Source organism: Microchirus variegatus (genome assembly GCF_963457635.1).
Source record: "Microchirus variegatus genome assembly, chromosome: 21".
In the NCBI taxonomy this organism is placed as follows: Eukaryota; Metazoa; Chordata; class Actinopteri; order Pleuronectiformes; family Soleidae; genus Microchirus; species Microchirus variegatus.
Window position 1 is genome coordinate 18,447,298 of NC_139822.1, and position 24,999 is coordinate 18,472,296.

Below are 24,999 nucleotides of genomic sequence, written 5' to 3' on the forward strand. Positions count from 1 at the left end.
ATCAGGACTGTTTTATGCAGATAAAACAAACAAGAGGCATAAATGCATTAATTAGTAAAATATAGCTTTCAGGCTGGAGGATTTGTTGTACTTGGCCATGCTAGCTGTTTCCCTTCCCTCCAGTCTCTGTGACAAGCTAATCGCCTGCTTTAGATTTATCATACACACGTCGTCTAAGTGCCAACAGTTATTCAGCACAACAGCAGTTAGCATTGATTTCATTTTAATCTGTGACAGTTGAGCATTAATTATATATATATATAAAAAAAAATTGCTTATTATCTTTTGGAAGTTTCTGTAAAGATACAATTAGATTAGCAAGTGATTAGCGTGGGCTAGCAGGAGCAAACTAGTTGGTACTACCTAGCTAGTTGGCCTTTGTTCGAAATAAGCGTAAACAATACACATAAACGTATAAATTAGTAAAATACAGCTTTCAGGCTGGCAGATTTGTTGTACTTGTACTTTTCTCCAGTCCCGGTGACAATCTAATCGGCTGCTTTAGATTTATCATACACACATTGTCAAAGTGCCAACAGTTATTCAGCACAACAGCAATTAGCATTGATTTTATTTCAATTTGTGACAGTTGAGCAGTCCATAGATTATCTCTTGACCGTGTCTGCAAAGCTACAATTAGCAGGTGATTAGCGTGACCTAGCTTAAATCACATAAATAACTGGAGCAAACTAGTTGGTACTAGCTAGCTATGTCAGACTTATTCCAAAAAAAAAGTTTTTTGACTGTTCTCATGCAGATAAAACAAACACGAAACCACATATTAATTAGTAAAATATAGCTTTCAGGCTGGCAGATTTGTTGTACTTGGCCGGGCTAGCCGTTTCCCTTCCCTCCAGTCGCCGTGACAAGCTAATCGCCTGCTGGCTCTGGCTTTAGATTTATCATACAGATACCGTCTAAATTTCACCGAGCTCATTTCACCAAGTGCCAAGACCCCCGCGAAAGCAGTTATTCAGCACAACAGCAATTAGCATTGATTTTATTTTAATTTGTGGCCTGGCGTACGCAGCTAAGCTGAGCGCCGACGCTAGTAGATGCCGCCGCGGTCCGTGTGTCAAAGCTGGCTCCGCTGACACACTTTTACACCAGACTTCCCACAGAGACACGTGGTTGTTTAATTAGCGGCGGCAGCGGCAGCAGTCGTGGATGTCAGCATTCACGTCCAGCCTTGCTCCAATTAAAAAGAATCACCCTCAGATCTGCTGTCAGGTTAGGAAATAAAAAGAGGACAGCGGAGGATGATTAAAACAATAAACCTAAGCATCTAATCACTTTTTTCAGGCTCCCCCCCTGTCAACGATCATCATTATTTAGATGCCCGTGCAGAAGAAAGTGCGCAAAAGGGCTCAGTGTAGGCTGATAATGATCATTTAGAGCGGAAATAAAGGATAGAATAGAAACGCGGAGTGGAAGAAGCCGACGCCAAGGGGAGAGATTATGTTTGCAAACTTGTCCAAAGGTGATGGAGATGTTTCAGGGGTTTTTTTTCCCGCCTAAATTAGAAACAGTAATAATGGAAACCACACATACATGGAATGTTTTGGAGGGGAAATGGTAAAGCAATTCTGTGAAATCACGTTCTCTGAAATCCTGCAGCGTGCTCTACAAAACATTTGCCGTGAATGAAAACTTCGAGCTCTTCTTCAAATGTCACGGATGGTTTTTTCCCGCCATTTTTAAAAACTCACTCGGCATTAAACAGCAGAGGTGAGGGCACTTCGCTAACGCTAGATTTTTCACGTTCCCGCGGTCATTATTTGTTATCCTCAATCGAAGCGACGCACAGGGTCGTCTATTTTTCTATAAAATTGATTAATTTATCTATTAATAAAACCAAATTTTTGAAAAAAATCAAATTTTTGAAAAAAATCAAATTTTTGAAAAAAATCAAATTTTTGAAAAAAATCAAATTTTTGAAAAAAAATCAAATTTTTGAAAAAAAATCAGATTTTTGAAAAAAAAATTAATTTTGGAAAAAAATATAATTTTGGAAAAAAATATACATTTGGAAAAAATATATAATTTCGGAAAAAATATATAATTTTGGAAAAATATATATAATTTTGGAAAAATATATATAATTTTTGGGAAAAAAAAATCCATAACCAAACAAATTGGTGTGAAAACTGAGATATCTGAAATACCTGAATCTGGATCTTGTGTGAGTTATTTTTCAAATACGGTCACACAGTTATTAAAAAGGATATTTCCCAACATTTGATCCAGAAAGGTCTTGACAGGTTTTATGGCCGTGTTAATCAGCACGGTGCAGTTTAACTGTGAGCTTGACCTTCCCAGATTGTCACATTTAGCCCCTCTGACTCTTCCCCAACACTTACTCTGTGATGGATTGGAGGAGATAGCTGAACTCCGCGGGGATTTTCACCCCCCTAGTGTTGACTGAAGGAACAGATTGGACGTAGTGGCCTTGGTGGCGTCACCTGCAGCAGCAGCAGAGATAGGAAAATGTTGATGGGAGTTTTCTCCGAGGTGCATGTTTGCCTCCACAGTGAAGGCACACACACATGCATATGTGAATAAACACATAAAGGACCAGTGAGGGTTTTTGACCAACAAAGTGAGGTCTTTTTCCGAAGTGAGGACATTTTGGTCGGTCCTCACTTTGTCTTCAATGAAATCACTTCCTTAGGTTGTAAACATGGTATATACTATGTTTTTTCCCCTCAATTTGGTACAAAAACCCAGTTTTCCAGCCCTGGTGTTTCACACACGTTTTGCTCTGGGGCTCCACCTGCAGACATTTCATGGTACTGCGCCCAGTAGTTCTTTGTCGATGTTGTTCATGAAGTAGATATTTGTAATTGTGTTGATTTATAAAGTGGATATGCTGGATTTCAGTTTGCAGCAAATACAATAATGTGTGTGTGTTCTTGTACTTGCAACATACTGAGGACCAGTGAGGGTTTTTAACCCAACAGAGTGAGGTCTTTTTTACGGAGTGAGGACATTTTGGCCGGTCCTCACTTTGTCTTCATTGAAATCACTTCCTTAGGTTGTAAACATGCTATACTCTGTGTTTTTAACAGAGGTCGTCAATTTGGTATAAAAACCCAGTTTTCCAGCCCTGGTGTTTGACACACGTTTTGCTCTGGGGCTCCACCTGCAGACATTTTATGGTACTGCACCCAGTAGTTCTTTGTCGCTGGATTGTTATGCTGGATTTCAGTATGCAGCAAGTACAATTTTGTGTGTGTGTGACTCTCAGTAACTCCTGTGAGGCTGTGCACAGCTTCATGAACCATGAGCTGTCAGTCGCTGCAGTGCAGAGCTGCTTTCATAGTGCAACACCTTTACACACACATATGTAAGTGTGTGTGTGTGTGTGTGTGTGTGTGTGTGTTCCAGAGCCTCTGCTCAATAATAAATGCAGCCCTCCTCAGTATTTATTAGCACCTCTGTCGAGCGCGAAGAGCCATCAAGTGGAGGCGAGAGTAGAGATGGGAGTTTGGGAAGTCGCTTCATAAAAGAAACAGTGGCCGTGCGTGCGTTTGAATACTGATGTCACTTATTATTATAATGATAATAATAATATTATAATGTTAATGTGTCACTGTGCTATTTCAGATCACGCCACCACACAAATCTAATTGTGGAACAGATATATGAAGGTGATGTGTGATGATGTCGCCTGTCAGGCTTTTATGTCCACACCCAGAATAGATCCTTTTAAATAGTTTTGATGGATCAGTTCTTGTTGTTATTTTTAGAGACGAAGCTGAGAACAGTTGAGAGGATGATTATTTGCATGTTGACTGAAGCAGGTGGAGAATATGATCGTTTAAAAACAGCTCTGTTGCTAGGTTTCAATTCAGGCTGAACAATGAATTGAAATTTTATCGCGAGATCGCAATATTTGTTAAAGCCAAAACTTTCTTTGTTATACTTTGTTTCACACACGGTAATAATAATAAAAAAAAAAAAAAAAATTTCACAAATGTTTTTGAAATTTCCCCCCAAAATTGTCTTCTTTTTTTAATTCTAAAAAAAACAATTTTTTATTTTTTTTTTAATTTTTGGAAAAAAACAAAACAAAAAATTTTAAAGAAAAAAAATCTAAAAATAAACAAAATACAATTTTTGAAAAAAAAAAATATTTTTGAAAAAAAAAAATATTTTTGGAAAAAAAAATGTGAAAAAAAAAATTAATTTAAAAAATAAAATCAATTTTGGAAAAAAAAATACAATTTTGAAAAAAAAAAAAGTAAAAAAATTGTTTTGCTTTTTTGAAAGACAAATGTCATGTATTTCCCATGAAAGTATGGCTCTGGGGGCACGTTCTGTTCCATTAGTTGGGTCAGTTCAACATTTTTTAACATTTTCTGACATTTTACGGACCAAACAAGTACTTAATTAACCAAGAAACAAATCAACCGATTAAGTCAGTTATGAAAACAAAGTTAGTCTACGATTTATCTTCAATCAAACAATGAAAAACCTCATTTAAATCCATCCTATTATACTAAACATTACACTCAAACAACTGAAAATAACCATGTCGTGACAAATCATGTGACTGAACCCAACCTGAGCCCGATAATGAATGTTGGATTTTTGAATCGTGGGGTTAAAGTCTGGTGACGTGTTGGTGGTGCTGTCTGGTGCAGGTGCAGGGAAAACCTCCCATGATGCCTTTTGCTCATCAGAGATGTTTTTTTCCCCACAGTTCCAGACTTCCAGGAGCAGGACATCTTCCTGTGGAGGAAGGACACGGGCTTCGGCTTCAGGATCCTGGGAGGGAACGAGCCGGGTGAACCCGTGAGTCGCTCTGTGAACAACTCTCACCACACTTTGTGTTTTTGAAAACCCAGCCTTTATTTCACTTTTCAATCTAAAGCCGAGCGAAACCCGACGAGATTGACTTTAACCTGAATGATGAAAGATGAAAGAGAAGCCTATATTATTCCAAAGCTGGAGCAGATTCTGTTTTCCATTCGTCTCCTGAGCTTCTGTGCCTGGATTCAAATTCACATCAGTGATTTCTGCAACACATTCGCTCTTTGATCCAGCCGACGTAGCCTCAATCAGTCAGAAAAAATCACTCTCTTTTTATTCTCTTCTTTTAAAAAAAGCCAAGTCGTCTCTTTCTTGTTCGTTGGCCTGCGCTGAGAGAAAATATGACGTGCTTTAAACTTTAAAGCTTGGCTCGGATGACAAATGTTCGAAGGCCGTAAAAGGAGAAGAGTAAAGACATAATAGTGGAGTATAAATTAAAGGAAGTCTGCCAACTTTATATCTGCGCTGAGAAATAGCTCAGTGTTGTTTTGAATTCTAACTCAAAGTTAATGATGTCTTTACTCCAGGAAAGTGCTCTGTTTTATCTCTCATAGGGTTTCTCATCTGTCTCAATGTTTTTGTTGTTGTCAACCCAGATCTACAAAAAATCTGAAAACGTTTTTCATAAATGTTCATTTAAAAAAAAATATATATATTTTTTTTTTCGATAAATTAATTAATTTTTTCGAAAAAAATGTAAAAAAAAAAAAACGTAAAATTTTCACCCAAAAAAATCAGAACATTAAAAAAAAAAATTTAAATTGCAATTTTTCGTTTCGTTTTTATAATATTTATATTTTTCAATTTTTTTTATTTTTTTTATTTTTTTCAATTTTTTTTCAAAACATTCTATTTTTTTCAAAAAAAAATATTTTTGTTGTTGGAAACCCATATCTACAAAAAATCTGAAAACTTTTTTCAAAAAAAGTTAATTTGAAAAAAACAAAAATTGCAATTTTAATTTTCCTGAAAAAGAAATTTAAAATCTTTTTTTTCTTTCTTATAACATTTAAATTGAAAAAAAAACTTCAAAAATTAGTTTTTAAAAAAAAATAAAAAATAAAAAAAATATTTTTTTTCAAAAAATACTATTTCTTTTTTCAAAAAGTAAATTTTTTTTAAATGTATTTTTTTTTCAAAAATAAATATTTTTTCAAAAAAACACAAAAAAACACTATCCTTTATCTCTGTGCTCAGTTTCTCATTCGTCTCATGTTTTTTTCTTTGTTTGTCGTCGTAAACCCCAGATCTACATCGGCCACATAGTGAAATACGGCGCCGCCGACGAGGACGGACGCCTGCGCTCCGGCGACGAGCTGATCTGCGTGGACGGCACGGCGGTCGTGGGCAAGTCGCACCAGCTGGTGGTGCAGCTGATGCAGCAGGCGGCCAAGCAGGGCCACGTCAACCTGACCGTGCGACGCAAGACCAACTACAGCGGTAAGGTTTCAAGACCCCGCTCGTTAAAATCTGCTGAACCGCCGTTCCAGAACTGTCGGTGTTCTCGCTTCTGCCACTGCCGTTTTTTTTTTTTTTTTTAATACATTTCTGTTGGCTGAGGTTCAGGAAAAGTTGCTCAGGGACGGTGAATATCAGCAGCAGAAGAAGTAGAAGTAGTGTGCTGCTTTTAAATGGAGTTTTTGTGCAAAGTTCACATCTGTTTTGATTGTTTTTATGCGATTCCAATACGTCGTTGCATCCTCTGCAGCTGCAACAGAGAACAACAAAAAAATCTGAAAACTTTTTTCAATAATGTTAATTTGAAAAACAAAATAAAACAAAAATTGCAATTTAAATTTTTCTGAAAAAGAAATTTAAAATCTTTTTTTTCTTTCTTATCATAACATTTAAATTGGAAAAAACGTCAAAAATTACAGGTTTTTTTCAAAAATTAAAAAAAAATCCAAAATATATTTTTTTCCAAAAAAAATTTTTTAATCAAAAATAAAAAAAATAAAAATTACTATTTCTTTTTTCAAAAAGTATTTTGTTTTAAATTAATAAAAAAATTTTTTTTCAAAAATATATATAGGTTCAGGAAAAGTTGTTCAGGGACGGTGAATATCAGCAGAAGTAGTAGTGTGCTGCTTTTAAATGGAGTTTTTGTGCAAAGTTCACATCTGTTTTGATTGTTTTTATGCGATTCCAACACGTCGTTGCATCCTCTGCAGCTGCAACAGAGAACAACAATATGCAGAGTTTCCCTCCTCCGCGCTTTAATAGCTGTAGTGTGTAACGTTAGGAAACTCTCGGCTGCAGGAAAAACGCCCCCGATCACCAGTTCCGCTCGGCTCGGCTCCACAGTGGAACGATAAAGAAGGTGTCCATAAATATGATGGAGAGTCAGGTCAACCTTCTGCCCGACGACGGTGGGCAGACGTTAGCGCCTCGCCGCCCACCCCCCCCCGCCCCCCGTCCTCCGGCAGCTGAACAGGAAATGAAATGTGGAATGAAAAACGCCGCGGCTCTGCTTCATCTTTTGTTCGAAAACGCAAAGATCAGAGATGAGATTATGGGAGGACGCTCGTCGTCCTCTCTCAGCAGATGTCTGTTGTCTGTCATTTTTTTTTAAATAACCCCCTCGTTTTGTACCTTACACAATCCTTGAATAAGATTCAAATCATGACCTTTTGCTAACAGGGTCTCTTTTCTGTTCATTAATAAGCTTTGAAAAACAAATGCAATGCCATGTTAGCACAATAGCATGCACTTAGCGCTTGAAGAGCCTTTATACACCGACATAATATTCTTCTTGAGGGAATATTATCCGCGTTTGCCATCGAAATAAACCATAATCTGTTTTTATTGTGACTCTGACTTGAAGCTAACGACATTAAATGCTTGTATCGTTAGCTAGCTGATGTTAGCTGATGTCAGCAAGTTGCTAATAACGGCTAACGTGAGCTGGTTTGAGATGTTGTGTGTGTACAGTACAAATAGGCTACGATAGCAAAGGTTAGCCAGTGTTTAGCCGCTAACTGTTTTGAGTGTGAAGTACGTTTTCCCCCGAATTTTAAGATATAACATTTAAAAACGGTTTGTGATTTGCAATGGTCGTGACCTTCCGCTTGAAGGGTCTCTTTTTGTTTATTAATAAGCTTTGAATTGAGGGAAAAAATGTGTTCACAAAGAAGCTAGCTATGTGGGTGCTGTTAGCATAATAGCAATCACTTAGCGCTTGAGTTGGTCTGCGAAGAACCTTTATACACCGACATAATATTCTTCTTGAGGGAATATTATCCGTGTTTGGCATCAAAATAAACCATAATCTGTCTTTATTGTGACTCTAATTTAAAGCTAACGACATTACAGGCTTAAATCTTTAGCTAGCTGATGTCAGCAGGTTGCTCATAACAGCTAATGTGTGCTGGTTTGAGATGTTGTGTGTGAACGGTACGTAAAGGCTATGATGGCAAAAGTTAGCCAGCGTTTAGCCGCCAACTGTTTTAAGTTTGAAGTACATTTCCCCCCCAAATTTTAAGATATAACATTTAAAAACAGTTTGTGATTTGCAATGGTCGTGATCGTCCGCTCATTACAGGCTTAAATCTTTAGCTAGCTGATGTTAGCAGGTTGCTGATAACAGCTAATGTGTGCTGGTTTGAGATGTTGTGTGTGAACAGTACGTAAAGGCGATGATGGCAAAAGTTAGCCAGCGTTTAGCCGCTAACTGTTGAAAGTAAATCTAAACTGCTGTTGAAGTACATTTCACCCCGAACTCTAAGATATAACATTTAAATACACGGGCGGTCGTTAGCACAATAGCATGCACTTAGCGCTTGTGGCGGCACAAACAGATGTGTGTGAAGAACCCTTATGCGCTGACATGTTCTTCCTGAGGGAATATTATCCGCGTTTGGCATCAAAATGAACCATAATGTGTTTTTATTGTGACTGTAACTTAAAACTCACAACATTACGGGTTTAAATCGTTAGCTTGCCAATAACAGCTAATGTGTGCTGCTTCGAGATGCTGTGTGTGTACATAGTAGGCTATGATGTCAAAAGTTAGCTAGCGTTTAGCCGCTAACTGTTTTTACGTAAAGTTAAACTACTGTGAAAGTCCATTTCCCCCCCCGAAGGTTAATGTAAAACATTTAAAAACACGGTTGCCTCGTCGTTAGCGCTGCCATTTTCAATCTGGATTTGGGGCCGAGGAGGAAGTACCACAGGGTAATATACAGTATACTACCTTGTTTCACGAGTATTATCAAGTGATTTAAACTTAAAGATGATTTAAATTATTTCATTTTTTAGAGCCGCAACTAACTCTTTAAATAAGCAATTAGCAATTAGCCGAGTAGTCGTTTGATCCATAAAATGCTGTAAAAAAAATATATATATATATATTCTGTTTGAATGATTCCTGTGTTATGTGGAGCAAAACTAACAGAAAATATTACTTGAACAAATTTTTTTTTTTTTTTTTTTAAATAGCCCTAGAAATGTTATGATAATTAGCCTCTTAGAGGCTAATTAGAGTCTGCATTCTGCTTCTTAATTGAGATAACTATATATTTTTAAATAATTTTAAGGAATATTAAGATGCCAAATTAAAGGTAAATGACGATATTGAGCTACTTGCATGTTTTGGTAAACTGTCCTGGTTAAATAAAGGTTGTAAATAGCCGTGTCAGCAGAGGGAGAGCGCCTGTCAGGTGGAGCCGTGTTTTTATTTTAATGTAGTCTTACCTCATGTTGCATCAGCTCCTTACTCAGCATTTCCTCCTCCTCCTCTTAAATTTTAATCACGTTTTTGTTCTCGCTGTTTCGTATGTTCCTCGTGTTCTCTCTCACTTGTGCTGTACAACGAATTTGTTCCTCCTAATTTACCACCTCCTCCTCCTCCTCCTCCTCCTTTCTGTCGTCTGCAGTTAAAGCTGAAGGCGACGTTCCCCCGTCGCCGGCCTCCTCCCACCACAGCAGCACTCAGGCGCCCAGCCTGACCGAGGAGATCGGGAAGCGAACCCTGCAGGGCAGCCAGAACTCCCTCAACACCGTCAGCTCGGGCAGCGGCTCCACCTCCGGTATCGGCAGCGGCGGCGGCGGTGGTGGAGGAGGAGGTGGAGGAGGAGGTGGAGGCATGGGCGCCAGCGGCAACAACGTGGTCTCCGCCGTAGCTGCGGCGACGTCCTCGCAGCCCCCGAACGCCGCCGCCGCCGCCGCGCCCAACGCCGCCTCGTCCGCCAACGCGTCCTCGCTGCAGCCCTACGACGTGGAGATCCGCCGCGGCGAGAACGAAGGGTTCGGCTTCGTCATCGTGTCGTCCGTGTCGCGGCCCGAGGCCGGCACCACGTTCGGTAAGAGGCTCGTGTTTTTCCCTGCAGTTGCACAAAGATTCCACCGGCAGCGCTGTTGTCGTTGTTGTTGTTGTTGTTGTTGTAAATACAAATGTCGGAAATTGTCATTTTCCACACAACAGAACACGAAACACTTCTTCTTCTCGTCAGTCTTTGTGCGTCTTCACACCAAACGCGATTTAAACCCGATTTTCTGACCGAATAGCTAGCGCCTGTTCTGACGAATTCAGTCACGAATTGTGACGTCAACAGACTGCCGGCTACCGATTGGTCAGAGAGTGTGGTCACGAGCGCGGCGTCCAACGCAAGGATCGAAGCCAACGATGGCGAACTGTAGATCGGTTGAAAAAAACGTAAAACGTAAAAATCCCCGAAAAACATGCGTGAATTTCCAACGTTTAGCCGAATCACGACCCAGGAAGTACTGAACGATTCTGTCAACCGAACTGATTCTAACGATTCATTTACACCAAAACAGCTGCTTTACAAGTCGCTAGCTTGCGTGGGTTTGTGTCGCGTATAAAACCATGTCGCGGCAGTTTCACGCAGCCGTTGCAATGATGACCCCGCCCACGTTGAGGAGGAGCTATGAAGTTATGGAAAATGATACTAAAACATAGGGTAGAGTCGAATCGAGTAGAGCCAAAAGCCGAGGGCTGTATACTGGAAAAGCAGCGTTAGCATCTTTAGCGTCACGATTTTTCAGAAAACCCGCGTGTTTTAACGCAAGAGGGAAGAAGTAGCTATGACGGCTCGGATTGTAATTGGACATCGTAGAAGTAGAAGTGTCGTAGAGCTTCACGCGACCACACGACTCGACTCGGTTTGGTATCCATCGCGTCGCTTTCCATGACATCATAGCTCCTCCTCCACGTGGGCGGAGTCATCGTAGGAGCAACTGCGTGAAACTGCCGCGATTTGGTTCAATACGCGACAAACGCGCAAGCTAGTGACTTGTAAAGTAGCTGTTTTTGTTTTTGTAGAACTGAATCGTTAGAATCAGTCGATTAAAAAGATACGTTCGCAGGTTCGTTCAGTACTATCCGACTCCTCTGTTAAATATTGCGATTTTAGACGTTTGCTTTGCTAAATGTCGGAGATTGACGCATGTTTTCGGAGGATTTTTAAGTCATTTTAACTGGTCTACAGTTCACAATTGTTCCTATGATGACTCCGCCCCCGTCATGGAAAACGCCGCGACTGATACCAAACCAAGTAGAATCGAGTCGTGTGGTCGCGTGAAGCTCTACGACACTTCTACGATGTCTAATTACAATCCGATAAACTTCACCCGCAATAGCTACTTCTTCTCTCTTGCGTTAAAACACGCGGGTTTTCTGAAAAATCGCGACGCTAAAGACGCTTACGCTGCTTTTCCAGTATACGGCGCTAGGCTTTTGGCCTTTTCTACTCGATTCGATTCGACTCTACTCTACGGTTTGGTATCATTTTCCATGACTTCATAAGCTCCTCCTCAACGTGGGCGAAGTCGTCGTAGCAACGGCTGCGTGAAACTGCTATACGCGACACAAACGCACAAGCTAGCAACTTGTAAAGCAGTCGTTTTGGTGTAAGTTAACGAGTCATTAGAATCAGTTCAGTACTTCCTGGGTCGTGATTTGGCTCGCGATCGATCGCCGGCTTTGCTTTGGAAATTAACGCTTTTTTTGGGGGGATTTTTACGTCTTTTTTTAACCAATCTACAGTTGGACGTTGTTGGCTTTGGTTCTCGTGTCGGACGCCGCGCTCGTGACATTTCGTGGAACTTAAAGTACGACAAATATAGAACAAATCTTGTCTGTTTTTGGTGTGAACACACGGATAAAAACTGCCTCTTCCTGTCTTTAACGGCACAGACTGTGGCTATTTACAGAGCGCTCGGATCAATACGGTCCTCTCTCTCTTCAAAGAAGCTTCTTCTGGCTCATTTTCCTTCTCAAACCTCCACACACACACACACACTCACACACACTCACACTCAGGCCTTTTTCATAATTGATCACAAGTGAAGTGTGTCTTACATAAGGCACTTGTGTTTTATTCAGCGTTCAGGGTTTAAATGGCACACAAAGCCTCAGCATCAACAGAGGGCTGGTGGTGGTGGTGATGGTGGTGGTGGTGGGGGGGGGGGGAGACGATGTCATGGATTTATTTATTTCCTTAGCTCAAAGACGCTGACGCTGACTGAAAATCCCTTCTTCTTTTTTATTATTCTCTCAGCCGTAGTAAATACTGTCGTATTATTATCAAACTCATAGACGATTCTCTTCAAATCTGCTCTGCTTCCTGTGTCTCTGTCTCTTTATCGTCTATAAAAGTGTTTTTACAGTTAAACTCTGCTTCGATTGGACCTTTTTAGACATTTATCTAAATCTAAAGAAAAGGAAAAGACTGTGAAGGTTTGTCGGTTCAGAGAACGGCCGAACGATTTAAGAAAACGACAGAAAAAGTGTGAATTTGACATAATTATAGCAAATTTCCATATTAGACCGTAATAATTTGAAAAATGTTCTCATAAATTCAGAGAATTATTTGTTTTTCAAGTTAATGCAAACCGATTCTTAATATACTGAAAAAAAATAATTTTGTGTTTTTTTGGCATAGTTTTTCCAAATTATTTGCATTATTTTTTTTATCAGTTGCATTTTGTGAATTACTGAAATTATTTATTCAGGAAAATGAACTCATACATTTTGAAAAACAAAGGATTTTGTCTTTGTGAATGCAATTTATTCCTTTTTTTTTTAAATTATTATTTTTTAAATTTTGACTTGATTTTTTTTTTTCAATAATTCAGAATTTTTCCTGAAACTTTTTTGTTTCAGTTCAGTTTTACGAATTAATTAGATTTTTTTTGAACACAAAGAATTAGATTACGCAAGGTCATGCAATTAATTCCTCAGGTGCCATTCTTTTTTCCCGAATTTTCAAATTCAATATCAATATCAATATATTCAATCTCTTTTTCTGAATTAATGAGAATATTTCTTCAGAACATTGTCTCATACAATTTTGAAAATTATGAATTCATTAATTTTCAAGTGAATGCAATCAAATCCATTTTGATTTTTTTATTGATTAAATTTAATTGGGCTTAGTTTTTTCCCAATTAATTTTTCTTTTGGTTCAGATTATGAGAGGATTTGTTTCATAAACTCAGAGAAACGGAGAATTAAACATCAGTGAGTGCAGTGCAGACTTTAACGTTGACATTGTTTGGTTAAGAAATGCTAAAGCTAACTCTAATCAGAACGATTGTCTTCAAAATGTGTTCATTTTACAATAAAAAAAGAAGAACCCTCAAAGTGCCGCCTTTGCAGTTCTGCCCGTTATAAAGTGCAGATTTCTATTAGAAAATGATGAATTGTTTCCGCCCCGTGGTTCAAAGCAGTGATTTGCCTTTAGAAAGCGCTGCAGCTTCACTGTTCGTATTTCAAGAAGTTCCTTTTTTTTTTTTTTTTTTTTTTTTTTTCCTCTTCTCTTTCTTTTCTTTTTCTTTTTCTGCTTAAAAAAAAAACCGTGAGAGCTCACAGATCTCCACAGATTGGAGGTCAGGGTCGGACGAGTCTGCAGCAGCAGCAGCAGCAGAGCGGCGTGAAAGAAAGGGATGAAAAGACCGATAATGGAAAGTAAGACGGAGAAAGAGAAAGCGGTGATTGCACTTTCTGCCTCTCAGACTGCAGAATCCTCGGGGCAGAGTCGTCTCAGGTGTTTGACATCACCATGCTGCGGCTGTTTCATTATTATTATTATTAGAAAATATTCATATTTGTGATCCCGGAGTCAAAAAACAGGAGGGAAAAAAATGGGACGGAGGAGAAACGACACTGGATCTGGCGTCAAGCCTCGTTTTCCCCTCGTGGATAATTTGGAAAAACCAATTTACGGGCGAGAGAATTACAGTATGACAGATTCTCTTATTTCTTTTTTTTTTTTTTTTTAAATCGCTCCTCTTGCACTTTTGTTTCCCGCCGTAATCCTCGTCAGCTTCTCACAGTGACTTTGGCTGTTTCCTGCTGTCTGTCGGTGAATTAACCAACGGAATCTTCTTTCCGTCTTCTTTTTTCCTCTGCTCCCTCCCCTTTCTCTTTAAAAACAAACACACAAACAAACACACACTGAATCATGCATCACATGGTGAATGGTGACAATAGCTGGAAATGCATGTGTGGCCATGCCCCACAAAATAGGACGCATCATCGAGGGGAGCCCGGCGGACCGCTGCGGGAAGCTAAAGGTCGGCGACCGGATCCTGGCGGTGAACAACAACTCCATCACCAACAAGTCGCACTCGGACATCGTCAACCTCATCAAGGAGGCCGGGAACACCGTCACGCTACGCATCATTCCCGGAGACGGTGAGTAAGAGAGTCCGAGGCGGTTAAAGCCGCGGCGTATTTGAGCTTAAAATGACTTTGTTATGGTATCGCAATACCAATATTCGTGACGGGTTAGCAAAATAAGTGTAAGTAAGTTTAGAAAATTACTTTACATGATAACTATAGACAAATTGTCCTCTTATAACTTTATTAAACTGGTTTGAACGGAACTTAAATGACTAGTTAAAGTAAAAATGTAAAGTCAAAATTTTCTCTTTTTCTATGCGCGTTTTCAAACAAAAAACACATTTATGATGCAAAATTTAATCTATAAATAGCAAAAACAGACGGACACTAGTAGAAATTGGTGCATTTTATTTATGTCGGTACGAGAAATCGCCCTCAGACGAGTTCGCCAAATTGGACAACAAAATTCCAAATGGCCGACTTCCTGTTGAGTTGAGACCATGGTTACGGTCGACTTTTTTGTTCGTCTTGGTCTATAACATCTTTCCACCAAGTTTCGTGAAATTTGGTGGAATTCAATTTTGATTTACCTTTGTTATCACCTCAGGGGGGCGCTATAGAATAATGTGTATGTATTTAAAAGAATTTCAAAGTGCTAAAATTAAAGTTAAGATTGGAAATTGTCATCTCTTTGGTGAGGAAGACAAACGGAGGACAGATAATGTTGATGTAGAATAGAAAGTGCAAGGGGCCCAGAATTGAACCCTGAGGAACACCCTTTGTAATTGAGATGGAATCTCTCACACGGTATGAGTGTATCTGAGGACTTGTTTACTTCCTGTTTGCAGTGTTGATGCTTCTTCTTTTGTGTGAGGATATAAAGGGACTTTCTCATCCTCTGAACCTTCAGTTAAAACATAGAAGAGTGAAGTAGACGTTGTGTTTTTCTTCTGTTGCCCAAAGCTGTTTAAGGGAAAAGTTTGTTGTTGCAAATCGCAAATTGGACAACAAAATTCCAAATGGCCGACTTCCTGTTGAGTTGAGACCATGGTTACGGTCAACTTTTTTGTTCGTCTTGGTCTATAACATCTTTTCACCAAGTTTCGGGAAATTCGGTGGAATTAAATTTTGTTTTCACCTCAGGTGGCGCTATAGAGCCCTTGTGTTTCGAAGAATTTCAAAGTGCTAAAATTAAAGTGAGGATTGGAAAAGGTCATCTCTGTGGTGAGGAAGACAAACTGAGGATAGTAGAATAGAATAGAAAGTGCAACGGGCCCAGAGTTGAACCCTGAGGAACACCCTTTGTAATTGAGATGGAATCTCTCACACGGTATGAGTGTATCTGAGGACTTGTTTGCTTCCTGTTTGCAGTGTTGATGCTTCTTCTTTTGTGAGACTTTCTCAGCCTCTGTACCTTCAGTTAAAACATAGAAGAGTGAAGTAGATGTTGTGTTTTTCTTCTGTTGCCCAAAGCTGTTTAAGGGAAAAGTTTGTTGTTGCAAATCGCTAAATTGGACAACAAAATTCCAAATGGCCGACTTCCTGTTGAGTTGAGACCATGGTTACGGTCAACTTTTTTGTTCATCTTGGTCTATAACATCTTCCCACCAAGTTTCAGGAAATTCGGTGGAATTAAAAAAAAAATTACCTCGGTTTTCGCCTCAGGGGGGCGCTATAGAGCCATTGTGTGTAGAAGAATTTCAAGTTGCTAAAATCAAAGTGAAGATTGGAAAATGTCATCTCTGTGGTGAGGAAGACAAACTGAGGATAGTAGAATAGAATAGAAAGTGCAAGGGGCCCAGAGTTGAACCCTGAGGAACACCCTTTGTAATTGAGATGGAATCTCTCACACGGTATGAGTGTATCTGAGGACTTGTTTGCTTCCTGTTTGCAGTGTTGATGCTTCTTCTTTTGTGAGACTTTCTCAGCCTCTGTACCTTCAGTTAAAACATAGAAGAGTGAAGTAGATGTTGTGTTTTTCTTCTGTTGCCCAAAGCTGTTTAAGCGAAAAGTTTGTTGATGTTTTCCTTTTTGCTGTGCAGCTAAAAGCTCTGGCTACTTTATGCTGACAGATCAGCCTGGCATTCTGCACAAATACGGTTTAATTAAGTGTGTGTTCATGTGTGTGTGTGTGTGAGGAAGGCGCTCCTCCCTGTCAACAAGCACACGGCGAGAAATTGTAGCTATTTGTTCGCCGCCGCCGCCGCCCGTTGCTTTTTTTCCGCCTCACTTCTTTAAAGGCTGAAGAGTGTTTTTATTTATTTTCTGAGGAGAGTTTTGATGAGAACAGTGAGCCAAAAATTGCTCTACCAAGAAGATGCCGGGGGGAAAAATGAGAGACAAGGCGGACAATCGGCGAGAAATAACAGGACACGGTTCTTTGGGAATGTTTATGTGCGCTTGTCAAACTGTCGGAAGACGGCGTCTCTGACAGTGAGACGGACAGAGGGACGGGAGACGGTTGTTGTGTCTCCGAGGCTGCGTTTACACTTCAGGGTGCAAGTCGACCAATTCAGCATTTTTACAACATATCAGGGATGTCCAAACTCTTTTTTAATGACTTCACTTTCACTTTCATTGCAATTATAATTTCATTTTAAATTGCAATGTAACCAAATCTAAGCAGCAATGGACATAGACCAGGGATCAGCAAGTAAATGTGGGTATAGTCTGGCCTTGAGGGGTGTAGCCTGGCCTTGAAGGGTATAGTCTGGCCTTGAGGGGTAGGGTTATAGTCTGGCCTTGAGGGGTGTAGCCTGGCCTTGAAGTGTATAGTCTGGCCTTGAGGGGTAGGGTATAGTCTGGTCTTGAGGGGTACGGTATAGTCTGGCCTAGAGGGGTAGGGTATAATCTGGCCTTGAGGGGTAGGGTATAGTCTGGCCTAGAGGGGTAGGGTTATAGTCTGGCCTTGAGGGATGTAGTCTGACCTTGAAGGGTATAGTCTGGCCTTGAGCGGTATAGTCTGGCCTTGAGGGGTAGGGTATAGTCTGGCCTTGAGGGGTGTAGTCTGACCTTGAAGGGTATAGTCTGGCCTTGAAGGGTATAGTCTGGCCTTGAAGGGTATAGTCTGGCCTTCAGGGGTAGGGTATAGTCTGGCCTGGAGGGGTAGGGTATAGTCTGGCCTAGAGGAGTAGGGTATAGTCTGGCCTTGAGGGCTATAGTCTGGCCTTGAAGGGTTTAGTCTGGCCTAGAGTGTTATAGTCTGGCCTTGAGGGCTATAGTCTGGACTAGAGGGCTGTACTCTGGTCTTGAAGGGTATAGTCTGGCCTTGAAGGGTAGGGTATAGTCTGGCCTTGAGGGGTGTAGTCTGACCTTGAAGGGTATAGTCTGGCCTTGAAGGGTATAGTCTGGCCTTCAGGGGTAGGGTATAATCTGGCCTGGAGGGGTAGGGTATAGTCTGGCATAGAGGAGTAGGGTATAGTCTGGCCTTGAAGGGTATAGTCTGGCCTAGAGTGTTATAGGCAGGCCTTGAGGGGTAGCGTATAGTCTGGCCTTGAGGGCTATAGTCTGGACTAGAGGGCTGTACTCTGGTCTTGAGGGCTATAGTCTGGCCTTGAAGGGTAGGGTGTAGTCTGGCCAAGAGGGGTGCAGTCTGCCCTATAGGAGTATACTCTCCAGGAGTATACCTGGGTTTATTCTGAGCAATGGTTAATTTGGTCTGTTACACAACCCTCAGGTTATGTAACTCGGACAAACGGGAAACGCTCGTTATCCGCTTTTTTCCCCACAATATTGGAAATTGGAAAAAAGGAGTCGTTCTCCGTTTTGTTTTTTAAATATTCCTTTTCATTTGCTGCTGCTACTGTTTCTGCTGCTGCTGCTCGGTAACACATTCCTTCATTAAGGATCACGTCTCTGCAGCAGCAGAGACTCAAAGTGCTCACAGAGCAGTTCACCTCTCACTCTCTGGCTATTGTGTGAGGAAGCAGGACCAAGTGTGCGCCTGTGGTGATATAATGTGCCGTTTGTTTTAGCACAGCCCGGGCAGGCGTTGTGTTTGTTACGGCCCTTTTGCTTCTCTTATCTCCCCACTGCTCTCCTTTTTCTCTTTCTCATTTTGAATCGACCTGTTCTCACCTCACCCATCCACCCCCCCTCCACGACGCTGTCTATTCAGGACGAGAGGACACCCCACCCCCCCCCCCCCCTCCCGCCCCCGTGCCAGGGCCGGAGACAAATTACAGCAGAAAACAGCTCAGTGCCTTTTTTCTGTGTGCATCTTCAATGTTCTTTAAGCCGGCGAAGAGGGAAGCGAGCGGAACGCAGAGACGGGGAGAAGCCATGCATGTTTGATTAATTTCCAGAGAGAATACAGTTGCAGGGAGGGGGGGGGGGCGGGGAGGAGGATGAGTGAGGTATGCAAATGAGTAGAAGGAGGTTCTCAATATTCAAAATAACGTGGAATGTGATCGTCGACGCGCCAGCGCAAATATTGGTTCGTCTTGGACGCACAAGCTTCAGGGAAAAGAAAGTGTGAGAACCGCTGTTCTCGATCCTGTCCTGGCAGAAATTGTGAATTAACAACGTTAAAATTTAGCATCATAATAGTCGGCATCGCCCTGAACAAGGATCTGTTGAAAATATTTGGAAATCTCTTAAGGAATATTTTTTATGAATTTTTGAAATTCAGGAAATTATGCATTTGCTCTGATGCACTTTGACAGTGAGCTGACTTTAGTCTCAAAAACAAAAAGTACCTCGGAATGACTTGAAATTTAGCATCATAATATTCGGCATCATCCTGAACAAGGATCCGTTGAAAATATTTGGAAATCTCTTAGGGAATAATTTTAATGTATTTTTGAAATTCAGGAAATTATCCATTTGCTCTGATGCACTTTTGACAGTGAGATGACTTTAGTCTCAAAAACAAAAAGTATCTCGAAATAACTTGAAATTTACCATCATAATAGTCGGCATCACCCTGAACAAGGATCGGTTGAAATTATTTGCAAAAAGGAATAATTTTTATGAATTTTTGAAATTCAGGAAATGACGCATTTGCTCTGATGCACTTTGACAGTGAGCTGAGTTTAGTCTCAAAAACAAAAAGTATCTCGGAATGACTTGGAATTTATCATCATAATAGTCGGCATCGTCCTGAGCAAGGATCTGTTGAAAATATTTGGAAATCTCTTAAGGAATAATTTATATGAATTTTTGAAATTCAGGAAATTATCCATTTGCCCTGATGCACTTTGACAGTGAGCTGAGTTTAGTCTCAAAAACAAAAAGTATCTCGGAATGACTTGAAATTTACCATCATAACAGTCGGCATCGCCCTGAACAAGGATCGGTTTAAATTATTTGCAAACCTCATAAGGAATAATTTTTATGAATTTTTGAAATTCAGGAAATTATTGACAGTGAGGATCATTATCACATTTCTGTCCACACAAGTTCTACTTTGTATATTACGCAAGGCATAATCATCTTGGACTTTCAGCTGGATAACGTACATCATTTGTGCCAAATTTGCTGCTTATATCACCAAGTGAAAGATTCTTACGGCACATTGTAGAAATACACAGAGAGAGAGAGAGAGAGAGGAAGCAGAGTGGAAGGAGAGGGTGATGCAAATGTGCCGAAAGAGGGCGAGAGAACGGCTCCAACAGCCGGTCATCTGAGACCAAATCTAAAACATTCATTGCCTGTTCGCACGGGGAGGTTTTTCCTCTCCCACCGCCGTCCAAACTGACACTCGCTTCACCCACGCCGCGGCTCGATCGGTTGTTTTTTTTCTGCCTCTCGGGGCAAGAAACTGTCAGTGAGAGGGTTAATCCAAGAGCAGATGAAAGGATGAGAGGAAACCGACCGTGAGAGGAATCGGGAGTGAGGACTTACCGCCGCACACTGGAGAGTTGTAATCAAATAAAAGAGGGGGAATACATGTTGATAACAGATAGAAAGATTAGCTTATTAAGAAGAAGAAGAAGAAGAAGAAAGGAATTCTCTCTGCTGCCAAAGCGTTGGGAGTAATAATGTGGTTGTTTTCAAGGTGCAGAGCGGCTCGTTGTTCACTTCAAACGATAGAATCAGAGACAGAAGACGTCATAACCGAGAGCTTTTCTGTCCTCAGACGCTGAAAGAGTGTTTGATAAAGAAGTCGAGTCGTGTAACACCAGCAGAAAACGGTAAATAGCACAGTATCAATGTCAATATTGCATTGATTTATGAAGAAATAAGGAATGACTATATAATTAGCAGCAACTCTGCACCCTTGGTTCCCAACCTGGGGTCTAGAAGAACCAGAGGGGGCGCCAGAGATCACATTGTGGTGGATCGAGAGCATCGAGAGCTTCGTCTGCTCTGAGGTCGTGAGGTGATTAAAATTATAAAATGACTATTACGTTTAAAAAAGATCACACACTCGACTGGATAAAATGGTATCACCCGAACTGAAACCCTTTTTTTGGTCGAACTTTCAGTTTATCACGATACCGCTGTGACCTCCGAGCTTCAGTAAACCATCCTCGCATAAGCGAGTCTTACGTACTGTCGTACCAAAAGTACCAAAAGTAGCAAAGATTCACTGGAATCAAAGAAGAAAACGAGGCAAAATCTCAAGAAATACCTTGGTTTTGATTTTTACGGATTTACAAGGTTCGTTGAATGCATCTCGTAGCTGCTCCTCCAGCATTAAGGTCTTTGCGATGCGAATGCACGAGACCAAAATAAGGATAATTTGGATGTGGATGTAGAAGTAGTATCTCGGAATGACTTGAAATTTGCCGTCAAAATAGTCGGCATGAATTTTTGAAATTCAGGAAATTATCAATTTGCCCTGATGCACTTTGACAATGAGCTGACTTTAGAACTCAAAAACAAAAAGTATCTCGGAATGACTAGAAATTTACCATCATAATAGTCGACATCGCCCTGAACAAGGATCTGTTGAAAATATTTGCAAACCTCTTAAGGAATAATTTTTATGAATTCTTGAAATTCAGGAAATGATCCTCAAATGGTTTTGATTTTATGGATTTACAATGTTCGTTGAATGCATCTCGTAGCTGCTCCTCCAGCATTAAGGTCTTTGCGATGCTAATACAGAAGACCAAAATAGGGATAATTCGGATTTGGATTACGACACTTTTTTTTACGAAAAACTTTACTGCAGACGGGAGAGTTTTGTTGTTTGCTGGAGGCAGAAAAAAGTACTTTAAACAAGTGTATAAAATGCAAAACACAATTTTCTTCTCTGTTTTGCTTTTGCCAAACAAACTCATTCTTTATCCGCGTCACAGAGACGTCCTGACCTCACCTGCGTCCTCTGCTTCTTTACTTTCCGCAGAGTCGTCAAACGCGTCTTTGTTGACCAACGCCGAGAAGATCGCCACCATCACCACCACGCACACGCCGCAGCAGCAGGCGGCGCCTGAGGCCAGGTGAGTCATTATTTACCTCAATAATGAGGCAAACGTCTGTGAAAAGTTCAGGTTTTTCTGCTTTCAGAGATGAACTGATGTCAGCTTATTTTCCAGAAAAACACCAGAAACTTGACTAAACCTTTTTATTTTCACAGTCCTTTGACCAAACTTTCTCAAGACTCCGTTATTTTCACTTTTTATGCGAAGTTTCTTTTAATTTGCGTACGGAAATGAGCGTAAACTCAAACACTGACTGTCAACTGGATAAAAACAACCTTTTTATCCTGTATTTAAACAGGTTTTTAACCCAGTGAGAATGTGTTCAATCAGCATTTACTACCCGTTTCACTCTGCAATGCAAGTGGGCGGGGCTTAAGTATGGATTTCTTCTTCTTTTGCTAAGTTTTTGGCAGAAATTCTCAATTCTGGCATTATTTTTAGGCCCAATTTTACATTTATAACTTCCTGTCTATGCCTTAGTTATTGTGAATGGTCACCTGATATATATATATACGTTTACGGCGTTAGCGTTAGCGCATGGCGCGTTTCCATGACGACTGATGGGGGAAAAAAGACTTCATGTTTACTTAACTCCCGATTGTTAAAATGACTCTCTAAAGTAACGCTAAACTCGACTGTAGGCGCGCTAACGGCGCTAACGTAGCTAACAACGCTAACTGGTCAACGGTGCCTGGACTCTGGTGCCGCGGCGCGTAAAAACATGACGTCGCGCACAAGTTTTTTTCCGGTCAGACGTCATGGAAACGCATCATGCTTTAACGTGCGTTAACGTTAAAGCACAAAAACTAATGTTTTTGTCTTTATTTGGGTTTTTGTTTGCGTATTTTTTCGTTTTATTCGGAAAGTTCTGTTTGATTGATTTCATTTCTACACCGAACCCGAACACGGTACTTCATTAGCACACTTTTACCACATTTTACAGTACGTACTACACACAGTATTACTCGTATTCAAACGCTGTATGTACATGTATGTACGTACGTACGTGTATAACCTTGTGTCCTCGCGCTGTCGCAGGAACAACACCAAACCAAAACAAGAGACGTTTGACTTCAAACCCCCGCAGGGACCTCCACCACAGCCCCCGACACAAGTCTCAACCCAGGTGAGAGCGACGACACACACACACACACACACACACACACACACACACACGCACACACACACACCTTCCCCAAGGACAAACGCGGCGTCTCTGTGACGTATCGTCCGAGGAAAAGCGTGTACTTTTCATTTCTTTTCTTTCTTTAAGAGCAAGTAACTGTGTTCACTGCTGAATTAATCTGCCGCCGCGGAGACGACGCCAGCAGATAGCATTGATTCTCCTGCAGGAGGAGATTAAGAGGGAGGTGGAGGAGACGGGAGCCGTCTGACTGTCCTTGTAAACCCCCCCCCCCCCCCCCCCATACACACACACACACACACACACACACACACACACACACACACACACACACACACACACACACACACACACACAGTCTCCTGCAGAAATTCTAAGTTTCCCGCTAACGGTGGCTCCTGAAATAGAAAACCACTTCAAAGTGTACACACACACACACACACACACACACAAACTTCAAATGTGAATCACAAAAGTGACCTTGGTGTGTGTGTGTGTGTGTGTGTGTGTGTCTCAGGACGCCGAGTTCTACTCCGTGGACCTGGAGCGAGACAACAAGGGCTTCGGTTTCAGCCTGCGAGGAGGACGAGAATACAACATGGACCTGTACGTGCTGAGGCTAGCCGAGGAAGGAGCGGCCGTACGCAACGGAAAGATGAGGGTACGAAAAAAATTAAAGTTTATTGTTTTCCGTGAATCTAGACCTTTATCCACACGGAAACGGAACTCTTTCTTTTACTAGATCTTTTTGGTCTTTTGTGTTCCCACAAACGAAAACCAAGCGACGGACTGATTCCGCGTGGAGCTCCCGAAGTTGACATAAAAATAGTACCCGGTTTCCCAGGAGCGGAGTCCAACTGCTAGCAAGACCCCCAATCGTCTACAAGCAGGCCCCCAATTGCTAACATGTAGCCTCTCAATCGCTTACATGTAGACTCTCAATCGCTAACATGCAGCCTCTCAATCGCTAACATGCAGCCCCCCAATAGCTAACATGCGACCTGCCAGTTGCTAACATGCGGCCCCCCAATCGCTTACATGCGGCCCCCCCAATCACTAACATGCGGCTCCCCAATCACTAATATGCAGCCCTCCAATCGCTAACATGCGGCCCCCCAATCGCTTACATGTGGCCCCCCCAATCACTAACATGCGGCTCCCCAATCACTAATATGCAGCCCTCCAATCGCTAACATGCGGCTCCCAATCGCTAACATGGGGCCCCCCAATCGCTAGCATGCAGCCTCTGAATTGCTAACATGCAGCCTCTGAATCGGTTACATTCAGCCTCTCAATTGCTTACATGCAGGCCCCCAATCATTAACATGTGGCCCCCCCAATCACTAACATGTGGCCCCCCCAATCACTAACATGTGGCCCCCCCAATCACTAACATGCGGCTCCCCAATCACTAATATGCAGCCCTCCAATCGCTAACATGCGGCTCCCAATCGCTAACATGGGGCCCCCCAATCGCTAGCATGCAGCCTCTGAATTGCTAACATGCAGCCTCTGAATCGGTTACATTCAGCCTCTCAATTGCTTACATGCAGGCCCCCAATCATTAACATGTGGCCCCCCCAATCACTAACATGCGGCTCCCCAATCACTAATATGCAGCCCTCCAATCGCTAACATGCAGCTCCCAATCGCTAACATGGGGCCCCCCAATCGCTAGCATGCAGCCTCTGAATCGCTAACATGCAGCCTCTCAATCGCTAACATGCGGCCCCGCAATCGCTAACATTCAGCCTCACAATTGCTTACATGCGGCTCCCCAATCGCTAATATGTGGCACCCCAATTGCTTACATGCGACCTTCCAGTTGCTAGCTTGCAGCCTCTCAATCGCTAACATGTAGCCTCTCAATCACTAACATGCAGCCTCTGAATCGCTAACATGTAGCCCCCCAATCGCTAACATGTAGCCCCCCAATCGCTAACATGCAACCTCTGAATCGCTAACATGTAGCCTCTGAATGGGTTACATGCAGCCTCTCAATTGCTAACATGCAGCCCCCCAATCGCTAACATGCAGGCCCCCCAATCGCTAGCATGCGGCCCCCCAATCACTAACATGCAGCC

At 41.5% G+C, this 24,999-nt stretch overlaps 1 protein-coding gene across 1 annotated transcript in view; it reads left to right on the plus strand.

The window, feature by feature from the left end:
• The window catches only part of magi1b (membrane associated guanylate kinase, WW and PDZ domain containing 1b), a gene marked incomplete at both ends in the record, with an annotated part of 165,268 nt that overhangs the window by 136,817 nt on the left and 3,452 nt on the right, over positions 1-24,999 (plus strand). Inside the window, 8 exons of the mRNA XM_083908072.1 lie at positions 4,706-4,797; positions 6,063-6,255; positions 9,690-9,869; positions 9,936-10,115; positions 14,270-14,473; positions 21,696-21,789; positions 22,810-22,897; positions 23,433-23,576. Coding sequence (XP_083764198.1) covers positions 4,706-4,797; positions 6,063-6,255; positions 9,690-9,869; positions 9,936-10,115; positions 14,270-14,473; positions 21,696-21,789; positions 22,810-22,897; positions 23,433-23,576 — 1,175 coding nt within the window. The remainder of the gene's footprint in view (positions 1-4,705; positions 4,798-6,062; positions 6,256-9,689; positions 9,870-9,935; positions 10,116-14,269; positions 14,474-21,695; positions 21,790-22,809; positions 22,898-23,432; positions 23,577-24,999) is intronic.